At 44.6% G+C, this 21,008-nt stretch overlaps 1 protein-coding gene across 1 annotated transcript in view; it reads left to right on the top strand.

Moving 5' to 3' along the window:
* Window positions 1-21,008, top strand: part of ALG14 (ALG14 UDP-N-acetylglucosaminyltransferase subunit) — a 135,552-nt gene that overhangs the window by 33,263 nt on the left and 81,281 nt on the right. Inside the window, exon 5 of the mRNA XM_038745620.1 lies at window positions 21-172. Coding sequence (XP_038601548.1) covers window positions 21-172 — 152 coding nt within the window. The remainder of the gene's footprint in view (window positions 1-20; window positions 173-21,008) is intronic.

Below are 21,008 nucleotides of genomic sequence, written 5' to 3'. Positions count from 1 at the left end.
TCCTTGATTGTGTTTTTCAGGAGGACATACCACAGAAATCCTCAGGCTTCTTGGGAGCTTGTCCCCCGCCTACAAACCAAGACATTATGTCTTCGCCGATACAGATGAAATGAGCGCTGAGAAAATCTGTTCTTTTGAACAGAAGAGATCGGAGGAATCCTCCCAGCCGCCGGTAAGCTAAACTCTTATTTCTGAGATATCATCGGAGGAACCTTATGCATTTAGTCACTTCAGAAAACCCGAATGTGGTTCTTAAAGTCTCTGTGAACCCAAATCAGTCCAGAAAAACTCACCACAAAATGGGCATCCGCTACAAGACCCTAGATTTTGCAGTGTCTTTTTCAAGCGGTTCAAGGGGCTGCTTGTGAAAGTGAACCAGGGTGGTTGCCCTTGAGAACGTTTTTCTGTGACATAATTCCCTTGTTTGGAATATATTGAGCTGTCGAAAAGTCAGAGTTGTTTCATTAGGTTTGCCCCTCCCTCTCTCCCTCTCAGTTTGGAGTTTATATTGGCTACATTGCTATGCACACGCACTTCTGAACTTGCTCAGCTCTTCTTTTAAAATTCATCGTGGAGCTTTTGCATCTATCACACGTCCGAAAGGCTTCCCGCCTAATTCCTTTCGCTCTTCCAAATCAAATTTCTGTCTGCCATGAAACACAGTTCTCAGCCGCAGGATACTTTTTCCAAATAGCCTGGCATTTTGAAAAGGATGCCTGACTGTACTATTCAGTGTACAAAGATAGGACCGTTCTTCCCTGCCGTGTATTTGGGGAAATTTCATGCTCGAACAGAACTGTTTAAGGAACCCGGGTGCCTTTGTGGTAGGCGTGACTAGCCATTTTCTAGGTAGGTGGACAAGGCTAAAAAGATTCGCCGTGCTATTCAAAGAAGCCACACGAAGGGGGTGGGGGTGTAATAAAATGGAACAAAGAAAATTAATTTTTGAAAAATAAAGCAAATCTTTATTTGCAGAATCGAAGTAATTCTTTTCTCTTGTGAGGAAGTGATTCTTTTTTACTGATGTGATCACCCCACTCCGATTTTTGATGAGGGAATCAAAGATTATTTTTTGTATCCCGTAATTGGAAGTAGTGAAAGCATGAGCTGGGGGAGGAGGAGGAACGGCAGTAGGTGAAAATGGACAGAGGGGGAAAGGATAATAATAATAATAATGATAATAATAATAATAATAATAATAATAATAATAATAATAATAATAATAATAATGGCATTTGTTAAGCACTTACTATGTGCAAAGCAGCATGACTCAGTGGAAAGAGCACGGGCTTTGGAGTTGGGTCAGGGGTTTGAATCCCGGCTCTGCCAATTGTCAGCTGTGTGACTTTGGGCAAGTCATTTAACTTCTCTGTGCCTCAGTTCCCTCATCTGTAAAATGAGGATTAAGACTGTGAGCCCCCGGTGGGACAACCTGATCTCCTGTAACCTCCCCAGCACTTAGATCAGTGCTTTGCACGTAGTAAGTGCTTAATAGATGCCATCATTCATTCATTCATTCAAAGCACTGTGTGGCGGGGGATACAAAGTGATCAGGTTGTCCCATGGGGGTGGGGGGAGAGTCTTAGTCCCCATTTTCCAGATGAGGTAACTGAGGCTCAGAGAAGTTAAGTGACTTGCCCAAGGTCACACAGGTCACACATGTGGTGGAGTTGGGATGTATTAGGACTGAGTAGGGTTAGGGTAGGAGAGGCAGAGGATGAGGGGTAGGACAATACAGCAGTATTGAGGAGAGTTGATTCACACTTTTGAGGAGAGTTAATTCACTGAGCACTTATTGTTTGCCGTGTAATTAAGAGAAGTATGAAGTGTCCTCTCAGCTTCCTAATAATAATATTCATTCATTCATAAGAGAGGCAGCACGGTATAGTGGATAGAGCTCGGGCCTGCGAGTCAGAAGGTCATGGGTTCTAATCCTGCCTCGGCCACTTGTCTCCTGTGTGACCTTGGGCAAGTCACTTCACTTCTCTGGGCCTCAGTTCCCTCATCTCTAAAACGGAGATTGAGACTGTGAGCCCCCAATGGGACAGGGACAGTGTCCAACCCAATTTGCTCGTATCAACCCCAGCGCTTAGTACAGTGCCTGGCACATAGTTAAGCGCTTAACAAATACCATCATTATTTGTAATAATAGTAACGATGATGGCATTTGTTAAGCGCTTACTATGTGTGAAGCACTGTTCTAAGCGCTGGGGAGGATACAAGGTGATCAGGTTGTCCCATGTGGGGCTCACAGTCTTCATCTCTATTTTACAGATGAGGGAACTGAGGCCCATAGAAGTTATGTGACTTGCCCAAGGTCACACAGCAGACGTGGTGGAGCTGGGATTAGAATCCACGACCTCTGGCTCCCAAGCCCGGGCTCTTTCCACTGAGTCACGCTGCTTCTCTAATTCATTCAGTCCTATTGATTGAGTGCTTACTGTATGCAAAGCATTCATTCATTCAATCATTTATATTTATTGAGTGCATACTGTGTGCAAAAGCACTGTACTAAGCGCTTGGGAAAGTACAGTATAACAACAAACACATATTCTGTTGGAGAAGCAGCGTAGCTCAGTGGAAAGAGCCCGGGCTTTGGAGTCAGAGGTCATGGGTTCAAATCCTGGCTCCGCCAACTGTCAGCTGTGTGACTTTGGGCAAGTCACTTAACTTCTCTGGGCCTCAGTTACCTCATCTGTAAAATGGGGATTAAAACTGTGAGCCCCCCATGGGACAACCTGATCATCATCATCAATTGTATTTATTGAGTGCTTACTATGTGCAGAGCACTGTACTAAGCGCTTGGGAAGTACAAATTGGCAACATATAGAGACAGTCCCTACCCAACAGTGGGCTCACAGTCTAAAAGGTGTCCAATCACCTTGTAACCTGATCACCTTGTAACCTCCCCAGCGCTTAGAATAGTGCTTTGCACTTAGTAAGCACTTAACAAATAGAGAAACAACGTGGCCCAGTGGAAAGAGCCCGGGCTTTGGAGTCAGAGGTCATGGGTTCAAATCCCGGCTCCACCGCTTGTCAGCTGTGTGACTTTGGACAAATCACTTAACTTCTCTGAGACTCAGTTCCCTCATCTGTAAATGGGGATGAAGACTGTGAGCCCCCCTTGGGACAACCTGATCGCCTTGTAACCTCCCCAGGGCTTAGAACAGTGCTTGGCACATAGTAAGCACTTAACAAATGCCAACATTATTATTATTATTATTATTATTCACAGCGAGCTCACAGTCTAGAGGAGGAGATAGACATTAATATAAATAAATAAATAAATTACAAATATATACATACCAATCAATCAATCGTATTTATTGAGCACTTACTGAGTGCAGAGCACTGTACTAAGCGCTTGGGAAGTACAAGTTGGCAACATATAGAGACAGTCCCTACCCAACAGTGGGCTCACAGTTTAGAAGGGGGAGACAGAGAACAAAACAAAACATATTAACAAAATAAAATAACTAGAATAGATATGTACAAGTAAAATAAATAAATAAATAGAGTAATAAATACGTACAAACATATATACATATATACATATGTGTTGTGGGGATGGAAGGGAGGATGAATGAAGGTTGAATGAATGATGGAATACTAATTGTGGTATTTGTTAAGTGTTTACTAAGTGCCAGGCACTGTACTAAGTATGGGGGTAGACACAAGGGAATCAGGTTGGACACAGTCCCTGTCCACCGTGGGGCTCCCAGTCTCAATCCCCATTTTCCAGATGAGGTAACCGAGGCCCAGAGAAGCGAAGCGACTTGCCCCAGGTCACACAGCAGACAAGTGGCCGAGCCGGGATTAGAACTCAGGTCCTTCTGACTCCTGGGCCTGGGCTGTAGCCACTGGACCACGAGAACCCGTAGCCTGTGGCTTCCATGGTGGGCAAGGCCTGGGCTCCCCTCCCAGGAGGACTCGCTCGCAGAGGTAACCTTATCGGGTTGGGTTTGATGCCTTACCTCACCCATCCTCCTGTCCGGCCACGTCGGTCTGGTGATAATAATAATAATAATAATAATAATAATAATAATAATTAATAATAATGGCATTTGTTAAGTGCTTACTATGTGTAAAGCACTGTTCTAAGCACTGGGGGGATACAAGGTGATCAGGTTGTCCCACGTGGGGCTCACAGTCTTAATCCCCATTTTACAGATAAGGTAACTGAGGCCCAGAGAAGTGAAGTGACTTGCCCAAAGTCACACAGCTGACAAGTGGCGGGGTCGGGATTAGAACCCCCGACCTAACCGGTAACCGGCGTTCAGCCTGGTTCAACTGAACTGTAACCTTGACGTGGGCAGGGAACGTGTCTACCAACTCGGTCGGATCGAACTCTCCCAAACGCTTAGTATCATCAATCTGATGATTGATCAATCATCAATCAATCGTATTTATTGAGCGCTTACTGTGTGCAGAGCACTGTACTAAGCGCTTGGGAAGTCCAAGTTGGCAACATCTAGAGACAGTCCCTACCCAACAGTGGGCTCACAGTCTAAAAGGGGGAGACAGGGAACAAAACCAAACATACTAACAAAATAAAATAAATAGAATAGAATAGCTATGTACAACTAAAAAAAATAAAAAAAGTAAATGGAGTAATAAATATGTACAAACATATATACATATATACAGCACCCTATGCACAGTAAGCACTCAATAAACGTCGATGGAAATGAGGACAGAATTAGTTGGGTAATTATAAAAAGTGTAGTCCTCCAGGCAGCCATGCTCAGGGCTGGGGTAGGTATAGGGTAATAAGATTTTGTTGTGAGCAGGGAACATGTCATGGCGTCGTGGCTCAGTGGAAAGAGCCCGGGCTTTGGAGTCAGAGATCATGGGTTCAAACCCCGGCTCCCCCAATTGTCAGCTGGGTGACTTTGGGCAAGTCACTTCACTTCTCTGGGCCTCAGTTACCTCATCTGTAAAATGGGGATTAAGACTGTGAGCCCACCGAGGGGGCTTGTAATCTCCCTAGCGCTTAGAACAGTGCTTTGCACATAGTAAGCGCTTAATAAATGCCATCATCATCATCATTATTATTATTATGGTACATATAAATTCATTCATTCATTCAACCACATTCATTCATTCATTCAATCATATTTAGTGAGCGCTTACTATGTGCAGAGCACTGTACTAAGCGCTTGGGAAGCACATGTTGGCAACATATAGAGACGGTCTCTACCCAACAGCGGGATTCATTCAATCATATTTATTGAGCGCTTACTGTGTGCAGAGCAGTGTACTAAGCGCTTGGGCAGTATAATTCGGCAACAGATAGAGACAATCCCTACCCCAAAATGGGCTCACAGTCTAGAAGGGGGAGACAGACAACAAAAGAAAACAAGTAGACAGGCATCAATAGCGTGAAAATGGGTGAATAGAATTATAGGTATATACACATGATGATGATGATGATGATGATGATGGCATTTGTTAAGCGCTTACTATGTGCAAAGCACTGTTCTAAGCACTGGGGGGGATACAGTGTGATCAAGTTGTCCCACGTGGGGCTCACAGTCTTAATCCCCATTTTTACAGATGAGGGAACTGAGGCTCAGAGAAGTTAAGTGACTTGCCCAAGGTCACACAGCAGACTTGTGGTGGAGCCGGAATTCGAACCCATGACGTCTGACTCCAAAGCCCGGGCTCTTTCCACTGAGCCACGCTGCTTCTCTGTCGCCATCATTAATAAAATAAATAGAATAATAAATGTGTACAAATATACACAAGTGCTGTGGGGCAGAGAAGGGGGTAGAGCAGAGGGAGACTGTGAGCCCACTGTTGGGTAGGGACCGTCTCTATATGTTGCCAACTTGTACTTCCCAAGCGCTTAGTACAGTGCTCTGCACACAGTAAGCGCTCAATAAATACGATTAAAAAAAAAAGTAGTGGGAGGGCATAGCGGATAGATCACGGGCTTGGGAGTCAGAAGGTCGTGGATTCTAATCCCGGCTCTCTTTTTCTTTTCTTCAACTCCCTTCTGTGTTGCCCTGAAAGAGCCCGGGCTTTGGAGTCACAGGTCATGGGTTCGAATCCTGGCTCCACCAATTGTCAGCTGTGTGACTTTAGGCAAGTCACTTCACTTCTCTGTGCCTCAGTTACCTCATCTGTAAAATGGGGATTAAGACTGTGAGCCCCACGTGGGACAACCTGATCACCTTGTAACCTCCCCAGCGCTTAGAACAGTGCTTTGCACATAGTAAGCGCTTAATAAATGCCATTATTATTATTATTATTATTGTTATTATTTGTCCCCCTCCCAGCCCTCAGCACTTATGTACAGATCTCTCATTTATTTCTTTATATTAACAGCTGTCTCTCCCACCAGACTGTAAGCTCACCGTGGGCAGGGAATGCGTCTGTTGTAGTGTACTCTCCCAAGCGCTTAGTACAGTGCTCTGCACACAGTAAGCACTCAATAAATACCGTTGTCTGACTGACTGACAGGGCAGCAGTGTAGTTTCCAGAATTTCCACAGTCTTTTAGACAAACCCTTTCCACGTTAGACCCAAACCTGTGTGGCACAGTGCCGTTATCGCAAGCTAACTAAATTAGAAGGAATGATATTAGTGATATTCGTTAAGCGCTTACTTTGTGCCAAGCACTGACATTTGATAAGACCATGTGTTTGCACAGAGTCCCCATCCCACATGGGGTTGACAGGCTAAGAGGGAGAGGTGACTTGGTTAATGCCCGTTTTACAGATGAGGAAACTGAGGCACAGAGAAGTTCATTGACTTGCCTGAGGTCACACGTCGGGCAAGCGGCCGAGCCAGGGTTAGAACCCAGGTCCTCCGACATCCAGACCCATCTTCTCTTTCCACTGAGTCCCATTGTTTCTCAGGAAAGTAAGGAAAGCCCTCCATCATGTACTACATTTTTTTTTTTATCCTGTGGTTACCTTCTAAACTTTGACATGGATGTATCTCCTACTGAGAGCTCACCTCCTCCAGGAGGCCTTCCCACCCTGAGCCCCCCTTTTCCTCTGCTCCTCCTCCCCTCCCCATCTCCCCAACTCCCTCCCTTTGCTCTACCCCCTTCCTCCCCCACAGTACTTGTGTATATTTGAACATATTTATATGTTTGGTTTTGTTGTCTGCCTCCCCCTTCTAGACTGTGAGCCCACTGTTGGGTAGGGACCGTCTCTAGATGTTGCCAAATTGTACTTCCCAAGCGCTTAGTCCAGTGCTCTGCACACAGTAAGCACTCAATAAATACGATTGAATGAATGAATTCTAATTATTTTATTAATGATGTGTACATAGCTATAATTCTGGTTTTTTTTGATGCCATTGATGCCTCTCTACTTTTGTTTTGTTGTCTGCCTCCCCCTTCTAGACTGTGAGCCCGTTGTTGGGCTCTATATGTTGCCAACTTGTACTTCCCAAGCGCTTAGTCCAGTGCTCTGCACACAGTAATCGCTCAATAAATATGATTAAATGAATGAATGAATTCTAATTATTTTATTAATGATGTGTATATAGCTATAATTCTATTTATTTTGATGCCATTGATGCCTCTCTACTTTTGCTTTGTTGTCTGCTTCCCCCTTCTAGACCGTGAGCCTGTTGTTGGGTAGGGACCGTCTCTATATGTTGCCAACTTGTACTTTCCAAGCGCTTAGTCCAGTGCTCTGCACACAGTAAGCGCTCAATAAATACGATTGAATGAATGAATGAGTGAATTCTAATTATTTTATTAATGATGTGTATATAGCTATAATTCTATTTATTTTGATGCCATTGATGCCTCTCTACTTTTGTTTGTTGTCTGCCTCCCCCTTCTAGACTGTGAGCCCGCTGTTGGGTAGGGACCGTCCCTATATGTTGCCAACTTGTACTTTCCAATCGCTTAGTCCAGTGCTCTGCACACAGTAGGCGCTCAATAAATACGATTGAATGAATGACTGAATGAAAATAGACCGTGAGCCTGTTGTGGGCAGGGATTGTCTCTGCTGCTGAACTGTACTTTCCAAGAGCTTAGTACAGTGCTCCGCACACAGTAAGCACTCAATAAACATGTTTGTATGAATGAATAAAAATAATTCTGAAGTAGAGAAATATCCTGGCTGAAAAAACAAAAAAAAAATCTGATTTAACAGAGGCTTTCTTTATCCACAAGAGGGGGTGCTCACTTCACAGACCAAATACAAAGGCTTTATTGTCTCTAACTTTTGAATTGAACACAGTTGGACTATCTTTCTTTCATAATAGAGAGATACTGCTTGATAACAAAAGTTAGCATACTTTTCCGTTTGTGAACTTGAAATCTGCACTGAAAATCAATCTGTAGGTCGATCACTTTCTCAGAGATGATAACGATGAAGGCGAACAGTATTTTCTAATCTCCAAATGGTAGTATTCTCTCTGCTTTTCTAAATTCTATTTTTTTTATGGTATCTTTTAAGTGCTTACTATGTGTCAAACACTGTTTTAAGTGCTGGGGTAGACTGAGCCCCATCCTTCCTCTCCCTCTCCTCCCCCTCTACATCCTCCCCGTCTTACCTCCTTCCCTTCCCCACAGCACCTGTATATATGTATATATGTTTGTACATATTTATTACTCTATTTATCTTACTTGTACATATCTATTCTATTTATTTTATTTTGTTAATATGTTTGGTTTTGTTCTCTGTCTCCCCCTTCTAGACTGTGAGCCCACTGTTGGGTAGGGACTGTCTCTATATGTTGCCAACTTGTACTTCCCAAGCGCTTAGTACAGTGCTCTGCACACAGTAAGCGCTCAATAAATGCAATTGATTGATTGATACAAGTTAGTCCAGATACAGTCTCTGTCCCACAAGGGGCTCACAGTCAAGTAGGAGGGAGCATAGGTATTGAATCCCCATTTTGTAGCTGAGGAAGCTGAGGCACAGAGAAGTGGAGTGACTTGCCCAAGCAAGCAAGTAGCAGAACTGGGATTGGAACCCAGATCCTCTGGCTTCCAGGCATATGCTTCATAATAATAGTAATAATGTTGGTATTTGTTAAGCACTTACTATGTGCCAAGCAGTGTTCTAAGTGCTGGGGTAGATGCAGAGTAATCAGGTTGTCCCATGTGGGGCTCACGGTCTTCACCCCCATTTTACAGATGAGGCAACTGAGGCCCAGAGAAGTGAAGTGACTTGCCCAAGGTCACACAGCTGACAAGTGTCAGAGCTGGGATTAGAACCCATGACCTCTGACTCCCAAACCTGTGCTCTTTCCACTAAGCCACGCACTGCTTTATCCACTAGGCCATGCTGCTTTCCTTTTTTTTTTTAATGGCATTTATTAAGCACTTACTATGTGCAAAGCACTGTTCTAAGCGCTGGGGAGGTTACAAGGTGATCAGGTTGTCCCACAGGGGGCTCACAATCTTAATCCCCATTTTACAGATGAGGTAACTGAGGCCCAGAGAAGTGAAGTGATTTGTCCAAAGTCACACAACTGACAATTGGTGGAGCCGGGATTTGAACCCATGACCTCTGACTCCAAAGCCCGGGCTCTTTCCACTGAGCCAGTTTGCATTTAAATGTAATATTGAAGTTGAATCTTTAGTACAGTCATATTTATTTCAGTCGTATTTATTGAACACTTACTGTGTGCAGAGCACTTTCGTAAGGGCTTGGGAGAGTACCGCATAGCAATAAGCAGACACATTCCGTGTCCACAATGAGTCTAAAAGTCTGTATATATGTATATATATATATGTATATATGTATATTTGTTTGTACATATTTATTACTCTATTTAGTTTACTTGTACATATCTATTCTATTTATTTTCTTTTGTTAGTATGTTTGGTTTTGTTCTCTGTCTCCCCCTTCTAGACTGTGAGCCCACTGTTGGGTAGGGACTGTCTCTATATGTTGCCAACTTGTACTTCCCAAGAGCTTAGTACAGTGCTGTGCACACAGTAAGCGCTCAATAAATACAATTGATTGATTGATAAAAGGGGAGACAGACATTAATATAAATAAATAAATTACAGATGTGTACCTAAGTGCCGTGGGGCTGGGAAGGGGGATGAATAAAGGGAGCAAGTCAGGGTGATGCAGAAGGGAGTGGGAGAAGAGGAAATGGGGGGCTTAGTCAGGGAAGACCTCCTGGAGGAGATGCACCTTCAATAAGGCTTTGAAGGGAGAGAAATAGTCTGTCAGATTTGAGGAGGGAGGGCATTCCTGGCCAGAGAGAGGATGTGGGCGAGATCGACGAGATCGAGGTTAGCATTAGAGAAGCCAAGAATGTGAAGGAGCGAAGAACTAACTTTGGAAGTCCTTCCGTAATTAGCACTTATCATTTTAATGCCCGTCATCAGCATTTCTGTAAGCATATATAATTGTACGTTCAATGTTCTATTCAGATTTATTGAAATATTTCATCCTGGCTTATTCATTCTACTCCTCATGGGATCCTTGTTCTTCCTTCTCTTCTCATTCTCGTGCCTTCCACCTCTGACCTCCCTCCGGCTTCTCTCCTCCTCCCTGGAAGTCTCTCCCCCTTCACATCCAAGGAGCACGACTCTCCCCATCTCCAAAGCCATTTTGAAATCCCATTTCCTCTAGGAGACCTTCTCCGATGGATTTCTGATATTCTCACTTTATATCCTCCAACTGCCAGGTCAGCACTCCCGGGCCATCTGAGCGCTGAAGTACCATAAAATCTCCGTAAGCACTTACAACCATATACTTATACTCTAATTATTTTGTCCGATCTATAATTTATTTTGGTGTCTTTCTCCCTCACTGTTTTGTATGCTCCTTGAGGACAGAAATCATGTCTACTAATTCCCATGTACTCTCCCAAGGGCTTAGTACAGTGCATTACACTCAGGTACTCAAGTATTTTTGATTGATTACTGCTCCCTCTTTTTGTAATAATAATAATGGTATTTGTTAAGCGCTTACTATGTGCCAAACACTGTTATAAGCACTGGGGTAGATACAAGGTAATCAGGTTGTCCCACGTGGGGCTCACAGGCTTCATCCTCATTTTACAGATGAGGTAACTGAGGCCCAGAGAAGTGAAGTGACTTGCCCAAAGTCACACAGCTGACAAGTGGCTGACCTGGGATTAGAACCCACAACTCTGACTCCAAAGCCCGGGTTCCTTCCACTAAGTCATGCTGCTTTTCTAGACTGTGAGCCCGTTGTTGGGTAGGGATTGTCTCTATTTGTTGCCAAATGGTACTTTCCAAGCGCTTAGTACAGTGCTCTGCACACTCTATTAAGCACTCAATAAATATGATGAAACAAATGAATAATAATACTCCTACTTCTTTTAAGTCCTTACTCTGTGCCAAGCACTGTTCTAAGCTCTGGGGTAGCTATAAATTAATCGGGTTGGACGCAGTCCCTGTCCCACATGGGGCTAACACTCTTAATCCCATTCTAGTCTAATTCTAGACTGTGAGCCCACTGTTGGGTAGGGACCGACTCTATATGTTGCCAACTTGTACTTCCCAAGCGCTTAGTACAGTGCTCTGCACACAGTAAGTGCTCAATAAATACAATTGAATGAATGAATGAATGAATCCCCATTTTACTGATGAGGTAACAGGCCCAGAGAAATTAAGTAATAATGTTGGCATTTGTTAAGTGCTTACTATGTGCGAAGCACTGTTCTAAGCGCTGGCGTAGACACAAGGTAATCAGGTTGTCCCACGTGGGGCTCACAGTCTTCATCCCCATTTTACAGATGAGGGAACAGGCACAGAGAAGTGAAGTGACTTTATTTTTTTTAATGGCATTTATTAAGCACTTACTATGTGCAAAGCACTGTTCTAAGCGCTGGGGAGGTTACAAGGTGATCAGGTTGTCCCACGGCGGGCTCACAGTCTTCATCCCCATTTTACAGATGAGGGAACTGGGTCACAGAGAAGTTAAGTGACTTGCCCAAAGTCACGCAGCTGACAATTGGCGGAGCTGGGAATAGAACTCAGGTCCCTTTGACACCCAGGCCTGTGCTCTTTCCACTGAGCCTTGCTGCTTTATAAATATTTGTAAATGTTTAATAATAATGTGGTATTTGTTAAGCACTTACTATATACCAAGTACTAATCGCTGGGGTAGATACAGGGTAATCAGGTTGCCCACATTCCTGTCCCACGTGGGGCTTACAATCATAGAGAAGCAGCGTGGCTCAGTGGAAAGACCATGGGCTTGGGAGTCAGAGGTCATGGGTTCAAATCCCAGCTCCTCCACTTGTTAGCTGTATGACTTTGGGCAAGTCACTTCATTTCGCTGGGCCTCAGTTACCTCATCTGGAAAATGGGGATGAAGACTGTGAGCCCAACGTGGGACAACCTGATCACCTTGTAACTTCCCCAGCGCTTAGAACAGTGCTTTGCACGTAGTAAGCACTTAATAAATGCTACTACTATTATTATTATTATTATTATCATTATTATTATTATTATAAGAGTGTGGCATAGTGGATAGAGCATGGTTCTGGGAGCCACAAGGACCTGGGTTCTATGAGAAGCAGCATGGCTTAGTGGAAAGAGCCCGGGATTAACCCAGGTCCTCTGACCTGGATGGATTAGAACCCATGACCTCTGAATACCCTATGAGAAGCAGCATAGCTAAGTGGAAAGAGCCCGGGCTTGGGAGTCAGAGGTCATGGGTTCTAATCCCGGCTCTGCCACTTGTCTGCTGTGTGACTTTGGGAAAGTCACTTCATTTCTCTGTGCCCCAGTTACCTCGTCTGTAAAATGGGAATTAAGCCCATGAGCCCCATGCGAGACAACCTAATTACCTTGTATCCCCCGCCCCCCGCCGCCTCAATGCTTAGAATCAATCAATCAATCAATCAATCCTATTTACTGAGTGCTTACTGTGTACAGAGCACTGTACTAAGTGCTTGGGAAGTACAAGTTGGCAACATATAGAGACGGTCCCTACCCAACAGTGGGCTCACAGTCTAGAAGGGGGAGACAGAGAACAAAACCAAACAGATTAACAAAATAAAATAAATAGAATAGATATGTACAAGTAAAATAAATAAATAAATAGAGTAATAGAACAGTTTCTTGGCAGATAGTAAGTGTTTGAAAATACCATCATTATTCCTTCTAGACTCTGAGCTCATTGTGGGCAGGGAGTTTTTCTGTTTATTGATATTTTGTACTTTTCCAAGGGCTTAGTACAGTGCTCTGCAAAGTAAGCGCTCAATAAATATGATTGAATAAATGAAGTAGGAGGGAGAACAGGTATTGAACAGGTATCAGTCTCTCCTATTATATCTTAAGCTCCCTGTGGGCAGAGAACACACATTTTAAATAAAGATAAAATAAATAATGGTACTTGTTAAGTGCTTACTGTGTGCCAAGCACTGTTCTAAGCACTGGGTAGTTGCAGTTTAATCAGATTGAACACAGTCCCTGTCCCACAGTGGGCTCAGAAGAAGCAGCGTGGCTCAGTGGGAAGAGCCCGGGCTTTGGAGTCAGAGGTCATGGGTTCAAATCCCAGCTCTGCCAATTGTCAGCTGTGTGACTTTGGGCAAGTCACCTCACTTCTCTGGGCCTCAGTTACCTCATCTGTAAAATGAGGATTAAGACTGTGAGCCCACGGTGGGACAACCTGATCACCTTGTAACCTCCCCAGTGCTTAGAACAGTGCTTTGCAATCAATCAATCAATCGTATTTATTGAGCGCTTACTATGTGCAGAGCACTGTAATTATATATGCACTACGCTTGCACATAGTAAGCGTTTAATAAATGCCATTATTATTATTATTATTATTATTATTATTATTATTATTATTATTATTAATCCCCAGTTTTTACAGATGAGGTAACTGAGGTCCAGAGAAGTTAAGTGACTTGCCCCAGATCACACAGCAGATGTGACAGAGCATTTTGTTTCCATTGTACTTTCCCAAATGCTTAGTACAGGGCCACTAGATTGTACAGAGAAGCAGCATAGCGTAGTGGACAGAGCACAGGCCTGGGACTCAGAAGGTCACGGGTTCTAATCCCGGCTCTGCCACTTGTCTGCTGTTGACCTTGGGCAAGTCACTTCACTTCTCTGGGCCTCAGTTCCCTCATCTGTAAAATGGGGATCGAGACTGTGAGCCCCACCTGGGACAGAGACTGAGTCCAATCCAATTTGCTCGTATCCCTCCCAGTGCTTAGTACAGTGCCTGGCACATAGAAAGCACATAAGCCCGGCTCTGCCAATTGTCAGCTGTGTGACTTTGGGCAAGTCACTTAACTTCTCTGTGCCTCAGTTCCCTCATCTGTAAAATGGGGATGAAGACTGTGAGCCCCCTTGGGACAACCTGATCACCTTGTAGCCTTCCCAGCGCATAGAACAGTGCTTTGCACATAGTAAGTGCTTAATAAATGCCATTATTATTATTATTATAACAAATGCCACCATTATTATTATTATTATTCAACTCCTCCACTAGATTGTAAGCTCCTTGAGGGTAGGGATTGTGCCTCGTCTCTTGCACCTCCCTCTAAAAGTTCTGCACACAGTAAGGGCTCAATGAATACCATTACAGTGTACTATACTCAGTAGGCATTCAGTAAACGCTATTACCCTTCCTAATACTAATAATACCAGTGCTTGTTTTCACAACCCTGTTTGGGTAAAATGCCATTTGGAATTAGGGCACATTCTTCTGACAGTGCACATCCATCTGGTTGGGACACAATAATAATAATAATAGTAATAATAATAATGGTATTTGTTAAGTGCTTACTATGAGCCCGCTGTTGGGTAGGGACTGTCTCTATGTGTTGCTGATTTGTACTTCCCAAGCGCTTAGTACAGTGGTCTGCACACAGTAAGCACTCAATAAATACGATTGATTGATTGATTGATGTGCCAAGCACTGCTCTAAGCACTGAGGGGGGGGGGGATTTATTTTATTTTGTTAGTATGTTTGGTTTTGTTCTCTGTCTCCCCCTTTTAGACTGTGAGCCCACTGTTGGGTAGGGACCGTCTCTATATGTTGCCAATTTGTACTTCCCAAGCGCTTAGTACAGTGCTCTGCACATAGTAAGCGCTCAATAAATACGATTGATGATGATGATGATGATACAAGGTGATCAGGTTGTCCCACTTGGGGCTCACAGTCTTGCTCGCCATTTTACAGATGAGGGAACTGAGGCCCAGAGAAGTGAAGTGACTTGCCCCAAGTCACACAGCTGACAAGCGGCGGAGTCAGGATTAGAACCCATGACCTCTAACTCCCAAGCCCGGGCTCTTTCCACTAAGCCACGCTGCTTCTGTCTGAAGAAACGGGGTTGTGAGCGTGCTCACGGCTTCGCTCTAGACGTCGCCGAGCGCAGGGTGCCTTGCCGTGACGTTCATCAGAAACCTTATCGCCGCAGTGGAGGGCATCTGAAGGTCATAACCGAGGGGTGAGAAGGGTCATTGGGTGTCAGAAGAGGGGTGGGGAAGGGGCCGACCGAGTGAGGCTTAGTGGCAAGAGTCCGGGGTTCGAATCCTGGCTCCGCCATTTATCAGCTGGGTGACTCTGGGCAAGTCACTTCACTTCTCTGGGCCTCAGTTACCTCATCTGTCAAATGTGGATTAAGACTGTGAGCCCCCCGTGGGACAACCTGATTACCTTGTATCTACCCCAGCGCTTAGAACAGCGCTTGGCACTTCGTAAGAGCTTAACAAATACCATTATTAATTAATTAATTAAGAGAAGTGGAGGTAGGAGTGACACCTTCCTTTCCACAAGTTCCCCCCGATCTGGCCTCATTTCTGGGGAGCAAATGAAGCCGAGGGATGAGGAACAAAGGAAAGGGAGAGCAGGAGTTGCACTTGGATTCGTGGCTCATTGGAGTCAGAGGTCATGGGTTCAAATCCCGGCTCCGCCAATTGTCAGCTGTGTGACTTTGGGCAAGTCACTTAACTTCTCCGGGCCTCAGTTACCTCATCTGTAAAATGGGGATTAAGACTGTGAGCCCCAAGTGGGACAACCTGATTACCTTGTATCCTCCCCAGCGCTTAGAACAGTGCTTTGCACATAGTAAGCGCTTAACAAATGCCATCATTATTATTTTTATTATTATTGGATTGGCATTCTGTGTTCCCTCCTTCCTCAGCCCCACAGCATTTCTGGGTAGCATAGCTGTAATTTATTTATTTCCATTCATTCAATTGTATTTATTGAGCGCTTACTGTGCAGAGCACTGTACTAAGCGCTTGGGAAGTACAACTTGGCAACATATAGAGATGGTACCTACCCAACAGTGGGCTCGCAGTCTAGTCAATTGTTATTATTATTGTTATTATCATTATGGTATTTGTTAAGCACTTACTGTATGCCAAGCACTGTTCTAAGCGCTGAGCAAACACACCGGTTCCACAAGGCATAGCGGCAGCGAGGCCTAGTGGCTAGAGCCCGGCCCTGGGAGTCAGAAGGACCTGGGTTCTAATCCCGGTTCCATCATTTATTAATAATAATAATAATAATAATAATAATGACATTTGTTAAGCACTTACTATGTGCCAAGCACTGTTCTAAGTGCTGGAGGGGGATACAAGGTGATCAGTTTGTCCCACGGGGGGCTCACAGTCTTCATCCCCATTTTACAGATGAGGGAACTGAGGTTCAGAGAAGTTAAGTGACTTGCCCAAGGTCACACAGCAGACATGTGGTGGATAGCCGGGATTAGGACCCATGACCTCCGGCTCCCAAGCCCGGGCTCTTTCCACCGAGCTACGCTGCTTCTCTAGCAGTCACTTGTCTGATGTATGTGACCTTGGGCACGTCACTTCACTTCTCTGTGCCTCAGTTACCTCATCTGTGAAAGGGGGATTAAGACAGCGAGCCCCGTTTTGGGGCAGGGACTGTGTCCAACCCAACCCAAGTGTCCGTCCTCGACACTTAGTACAATGCCTGGCACACAGTTGAGAGTACAACACAATAGTGTTTATAGACACATTGCCTGCCCACAACAGTTGACAATTCGGGTTCTAAGTGACTGCTTAATATGGTACAAAAGAATAATGAAATATGTAGCTTAATTCTGTTTCATTAGTATTTGCTAATATTTATTGAGTGTCTCCCAGGCCCTTGACCCATCTCTGCTCTCTACAGGTGACTCGTGACTAGGTTGGACTTAGAAATCATTCAATCTTATTTACTGAGCCCTTACTGTGGGCAAAGCACTGTACTAAGCGCTTGGGAGAGTACAGTCTAACAAAGTTAGTTGGTCGACACATCCCCTGCCCGTACCGCAGAGGATCTATCGAATCAGACATAATCCAGAAAATCACAGTCTACCAGGAGGACGCATGGTCCCTAGGAAGCAGCATGGCGTAGTGGCTAGAGCATAGGGGAAGCAGTGTGGCTCAGTGGAAAGAGCCCGGGCTTTGGAGTCAGAGTTCATGGGTTCAAATCCCGGCTCCGCCAACTGTCAGCTGTGTGACGTTGGGCAAGTCACTTCACTTCTCTGTGCCTCAGTTACCTCATCTGTGAAATAGGGATTAAGATTGTGAGCCCCCCGTGGGACAACCTGATCACCTTGTAACCTTCCTGGCGCTTAGAACAGTGCTTTGCACATAGTAAGCGCTTAATAAATGCCATTATTATTATTATTATGGGTTCTAATCCTGGCTCCGCCTCTTGTCTTCTCTGTGGCCTTGGGCAAGTCTCTGGGCCTCAGTTACCTCATCTGTAAAATGGGAATTGAGACTGCGAGCCCCACGTGGGACACTGACTGTGTCCAACCCGATCTGCTCGTATCCACCCCCGCACTTAGTACAGTGGCTGGCACATAGTAAGCCCTTAACAAATCCCACAATTATTATTGTTATCAGCCTGGTTTAAAATATCCGTATTCCGACAGCAGCCTTCTCCGGACACCTCACCGAGAAAACACTTGAGGAAATGTTTAATTCTTTCTCTGTGGCCTCGTTTAGCCAATCGTTTCGTTTGCTTATCGCAGATGTCACACCGACAAATTATTTGCGTGGGATCCGAAAGCTCCGAAATAGTGTGGGATTCATAAAGACTCCCACACTTTTCCAAACGGATTGCAGTAAGTGATATGCTAAGATCAAAGGATGACGACTTCATAGCTCACTTGATTTGTTTCCGTGTGGTTTGCGATGCCATCAGGGCTCCTCCGTGGAATTTCCCCGCTAATCACACAACCTATGATTTTATTTACGCTATTGAGCTAGAGCTGGATATTGCTGGGGTTCTCAGCAGTGAAGTCACTTTGAGACATAGTTTTGCCATGATCCTCAGTCGTTAACTTAGACTTACAGACAGGTTCAAAAGAATGTTGTGGCCCACAGAAATGTCGTTCTTGAAAAATTTTCACCAGCCTCAACCCACTCTTTTTTCCGACTCCACGCCTTCCTTTGGTGCCAGAAGATGAAGAGTTATTCCTCCTGTTTTTCCTCACTGGGGAGGGGAAGAGGGTTAGCGTAAAAGCAGACAAGTCACCAAGGAGGTAGTCTAGAGCAGCATCGGTTTGGCCAAAGAGAAGTCAGGCCGTACTGTAATCAACCACAAGCGAGTGACCTCTGCTCTCCTGTTATTAGGGCCCTAAAGATCTGCTCCCTTCCCACCAGTGGCTTAATTATTTATTGGTATTGATATTTATTGAATAATAATGATGGCATTTATTAAGCCCTTACTATGTGCAAAGCACTGTTTTAAGCGCTGGGGAGGTTACAAGGTGATCAGGTTGTCCCGTGGGAAGGCTCACAATCTTAATCCCCATTTTACAGATGAGGGAACTAAGGCCCAGAGAAGTGAAGTGACTTGCCCAAAGTCACACAGCTAATTGGCGGAGCCAGGATTTGAACCCATGACCTCTGACTCCAAAGCCCATGCTCTTTCCACTGAGCCACAAATCCTTACTGTATGCAGAACACTGCACTAAGTGCTTAAGAAAGGACAATAGAGCCCACTGTTGGGTAGGGACTGTCTCTATATGTTGCCAATTTGTACTTCCCAAGCGCTTAGTACAGTGCTCTGCACATAGTAAGCGCTCAATAAATACGATTGATGATGATGATGATGACAATAGAACCAAGTTGCTAGGCACGATACCTGCTCACAAGGAGCTTACAGTCTACAAAAGGAGACAGACTATAATAATAATGATAATAATAATATGGTATTTGTTAAGCATGTACTGTGTGCCAGGCACTGTACTAAGCCCTGGGGTGAATACAAGCAAATCAGGTTGGACACAGTCCCTGTCCTACGTGGGGCTCACAGTCTCAATCCCCATTTTACAGATGAGGTAAATGAGGCCCAGAGAAGTGAAGGGACTTACCCAAGGTCATACAGCAGACAAGTGGCGGAGCCGGGACTAGAACCCATGACCTTCTGACTCCCAGGCGTGTGCTCTACAGACTAAGGATAAGGAAAACTATGATAGAATAATAATGATTATTGCTGTTATTATTATTATTAATAATAATAACATTTGTTAAGCACTTACTATGTGTCAAACACTGTTCTGAGCGCTGGGGTAGATACAAGCTTATCAGGTTGGACACAATCCCTGCCCCACGTGAGGCTCACAGTCTTAATCCCCATTTTAAGAATGAGGTAACTGAGGCACAGAGAAGTGAAGTGACTTGCCCAAGCTCACACAGCAGACGGGTGGCAGAATCGGGATTATTATGGGGCTTGGAGTGAGTATCCATGTCAGTGCAGTCGATACAGAGGGGAGGGCAGTAGGGGAAATCAAGGGCTTAGGCGGGGAAGGTCTCTTGAAGGAGATGTGATTTGAGGAAGTGGGGAAAATGGTAGTCTTTTGTCGGCCAAGTGGGAGGAAGTTCCAATTAATCAATCAGTCAATTTATTGAGCACTTACTGTGTGCAGAGCACTGTGCTAAGCGCTTGGGAAGTACAAGTTGGCAACATATAGAGACAGTCCCTACCCAACAGTGGGCTCAGGGCCAAAGGAGAGGATGGGCAAGAGGTTGATCAATCAATCAATCAATCAATCAATCAATCGTATTTATTGAGCACTTACTGTGTGCAGAGCACTGTACTAAGTGCTTGGGAAGTCCAAGTCGGCAACATAGAGAGACGGTCCCTACCCAACAGCGGGCTCAAAGTCTAGAAGGGGGAGACAGACAACAAAACAAAACATGTGGACAGGTGTCAAGTCATCAGAACAAATAGAATTAAAGCTAGATGCACATCATTAACAAAATAAATAGAATAGTAAATATGTACAAGTAAAATAAATGGAGTAATAAATCTGTAAAAACATATATGCAGGTGCTGTGGGGAGGGGAAGGAGGTAGGGCGGGGAGGATGAGGAGGAGGAGAGGAAAAAGGGGGCTCAGTCTGGGAGAAGAGTGGTGTGGGTGGTTTTGGTAATAATAATAATAATAATAATAATAATAATAATAATAATAATAATGGCATTTGTTTTAAGCGCTTACTATGTGCAGAGCACTGTTATAAGCGCTGGGGGGGGGGATACAAGGTGATCAGGTTGCCCCTCGTGGGGCTCACAATCAATCCCCATTTTACAGATGAGGTAACTGAGGTTCAGAGAAGTTAAGTGACTTGCCCAAGGTCACACAGCCGTCATGTGGTGGAGTCGGCATTCGAACCCATGACCTCTGACTCCAAAGCCCGTGCTCTTTTCACTGAGCCACGCTGCTTAGTCAATCAGCCAGGTTAGGTAAGAGGGAGAGAGCTGATTGAACGCCTTAAGGCCGATCATGAGAAGTTTCTGTTTAATGCGAAGGTGGATGGGCGACAATTAGAAGTTTCTGAGGAGTGGGGAGATAGGGACCGAATGATTTTTCAGAAAAATGATCCGGCAGCCGAGTGAATTATGGACTGGAGTGGGGAAAGTCAGGAGGCAGCGAGGATTAGTACAGTGCTCTGCACACAGTAAGCGCTCAACAAATACGATTGATGATGATGATCAACGTGGGTCGTGATGTGTGCTCGGAGCTGCGTGGAAGGAACTTGGCTGTGGAGCAAAGGACGGATTCGACCGACGCCGTGAAGATAGACTCACAGAATTTTAGGAGATCGAACGCGTGGG

Source organism: Tachyglossus aculeatus, chromosome 4, assembly GCF_015852505.1.
Source record: "Tachyglossus aculeatus isolate mTacAcu1 chromosome 4, mTacAcu1.pri, whole genome shotgun sequence".
Lineage (NCBI taxonomy): Eukaryota > Metazoa > Chordata > Mammalia > Monotremata > Tachyglossidae > Tachyglossus > Tachyglossus aculeatus.
Note: the sequence above shows the minus strand (reverse complement) of the source record. Positions and strands in the feature narration are given on the sequence as shown.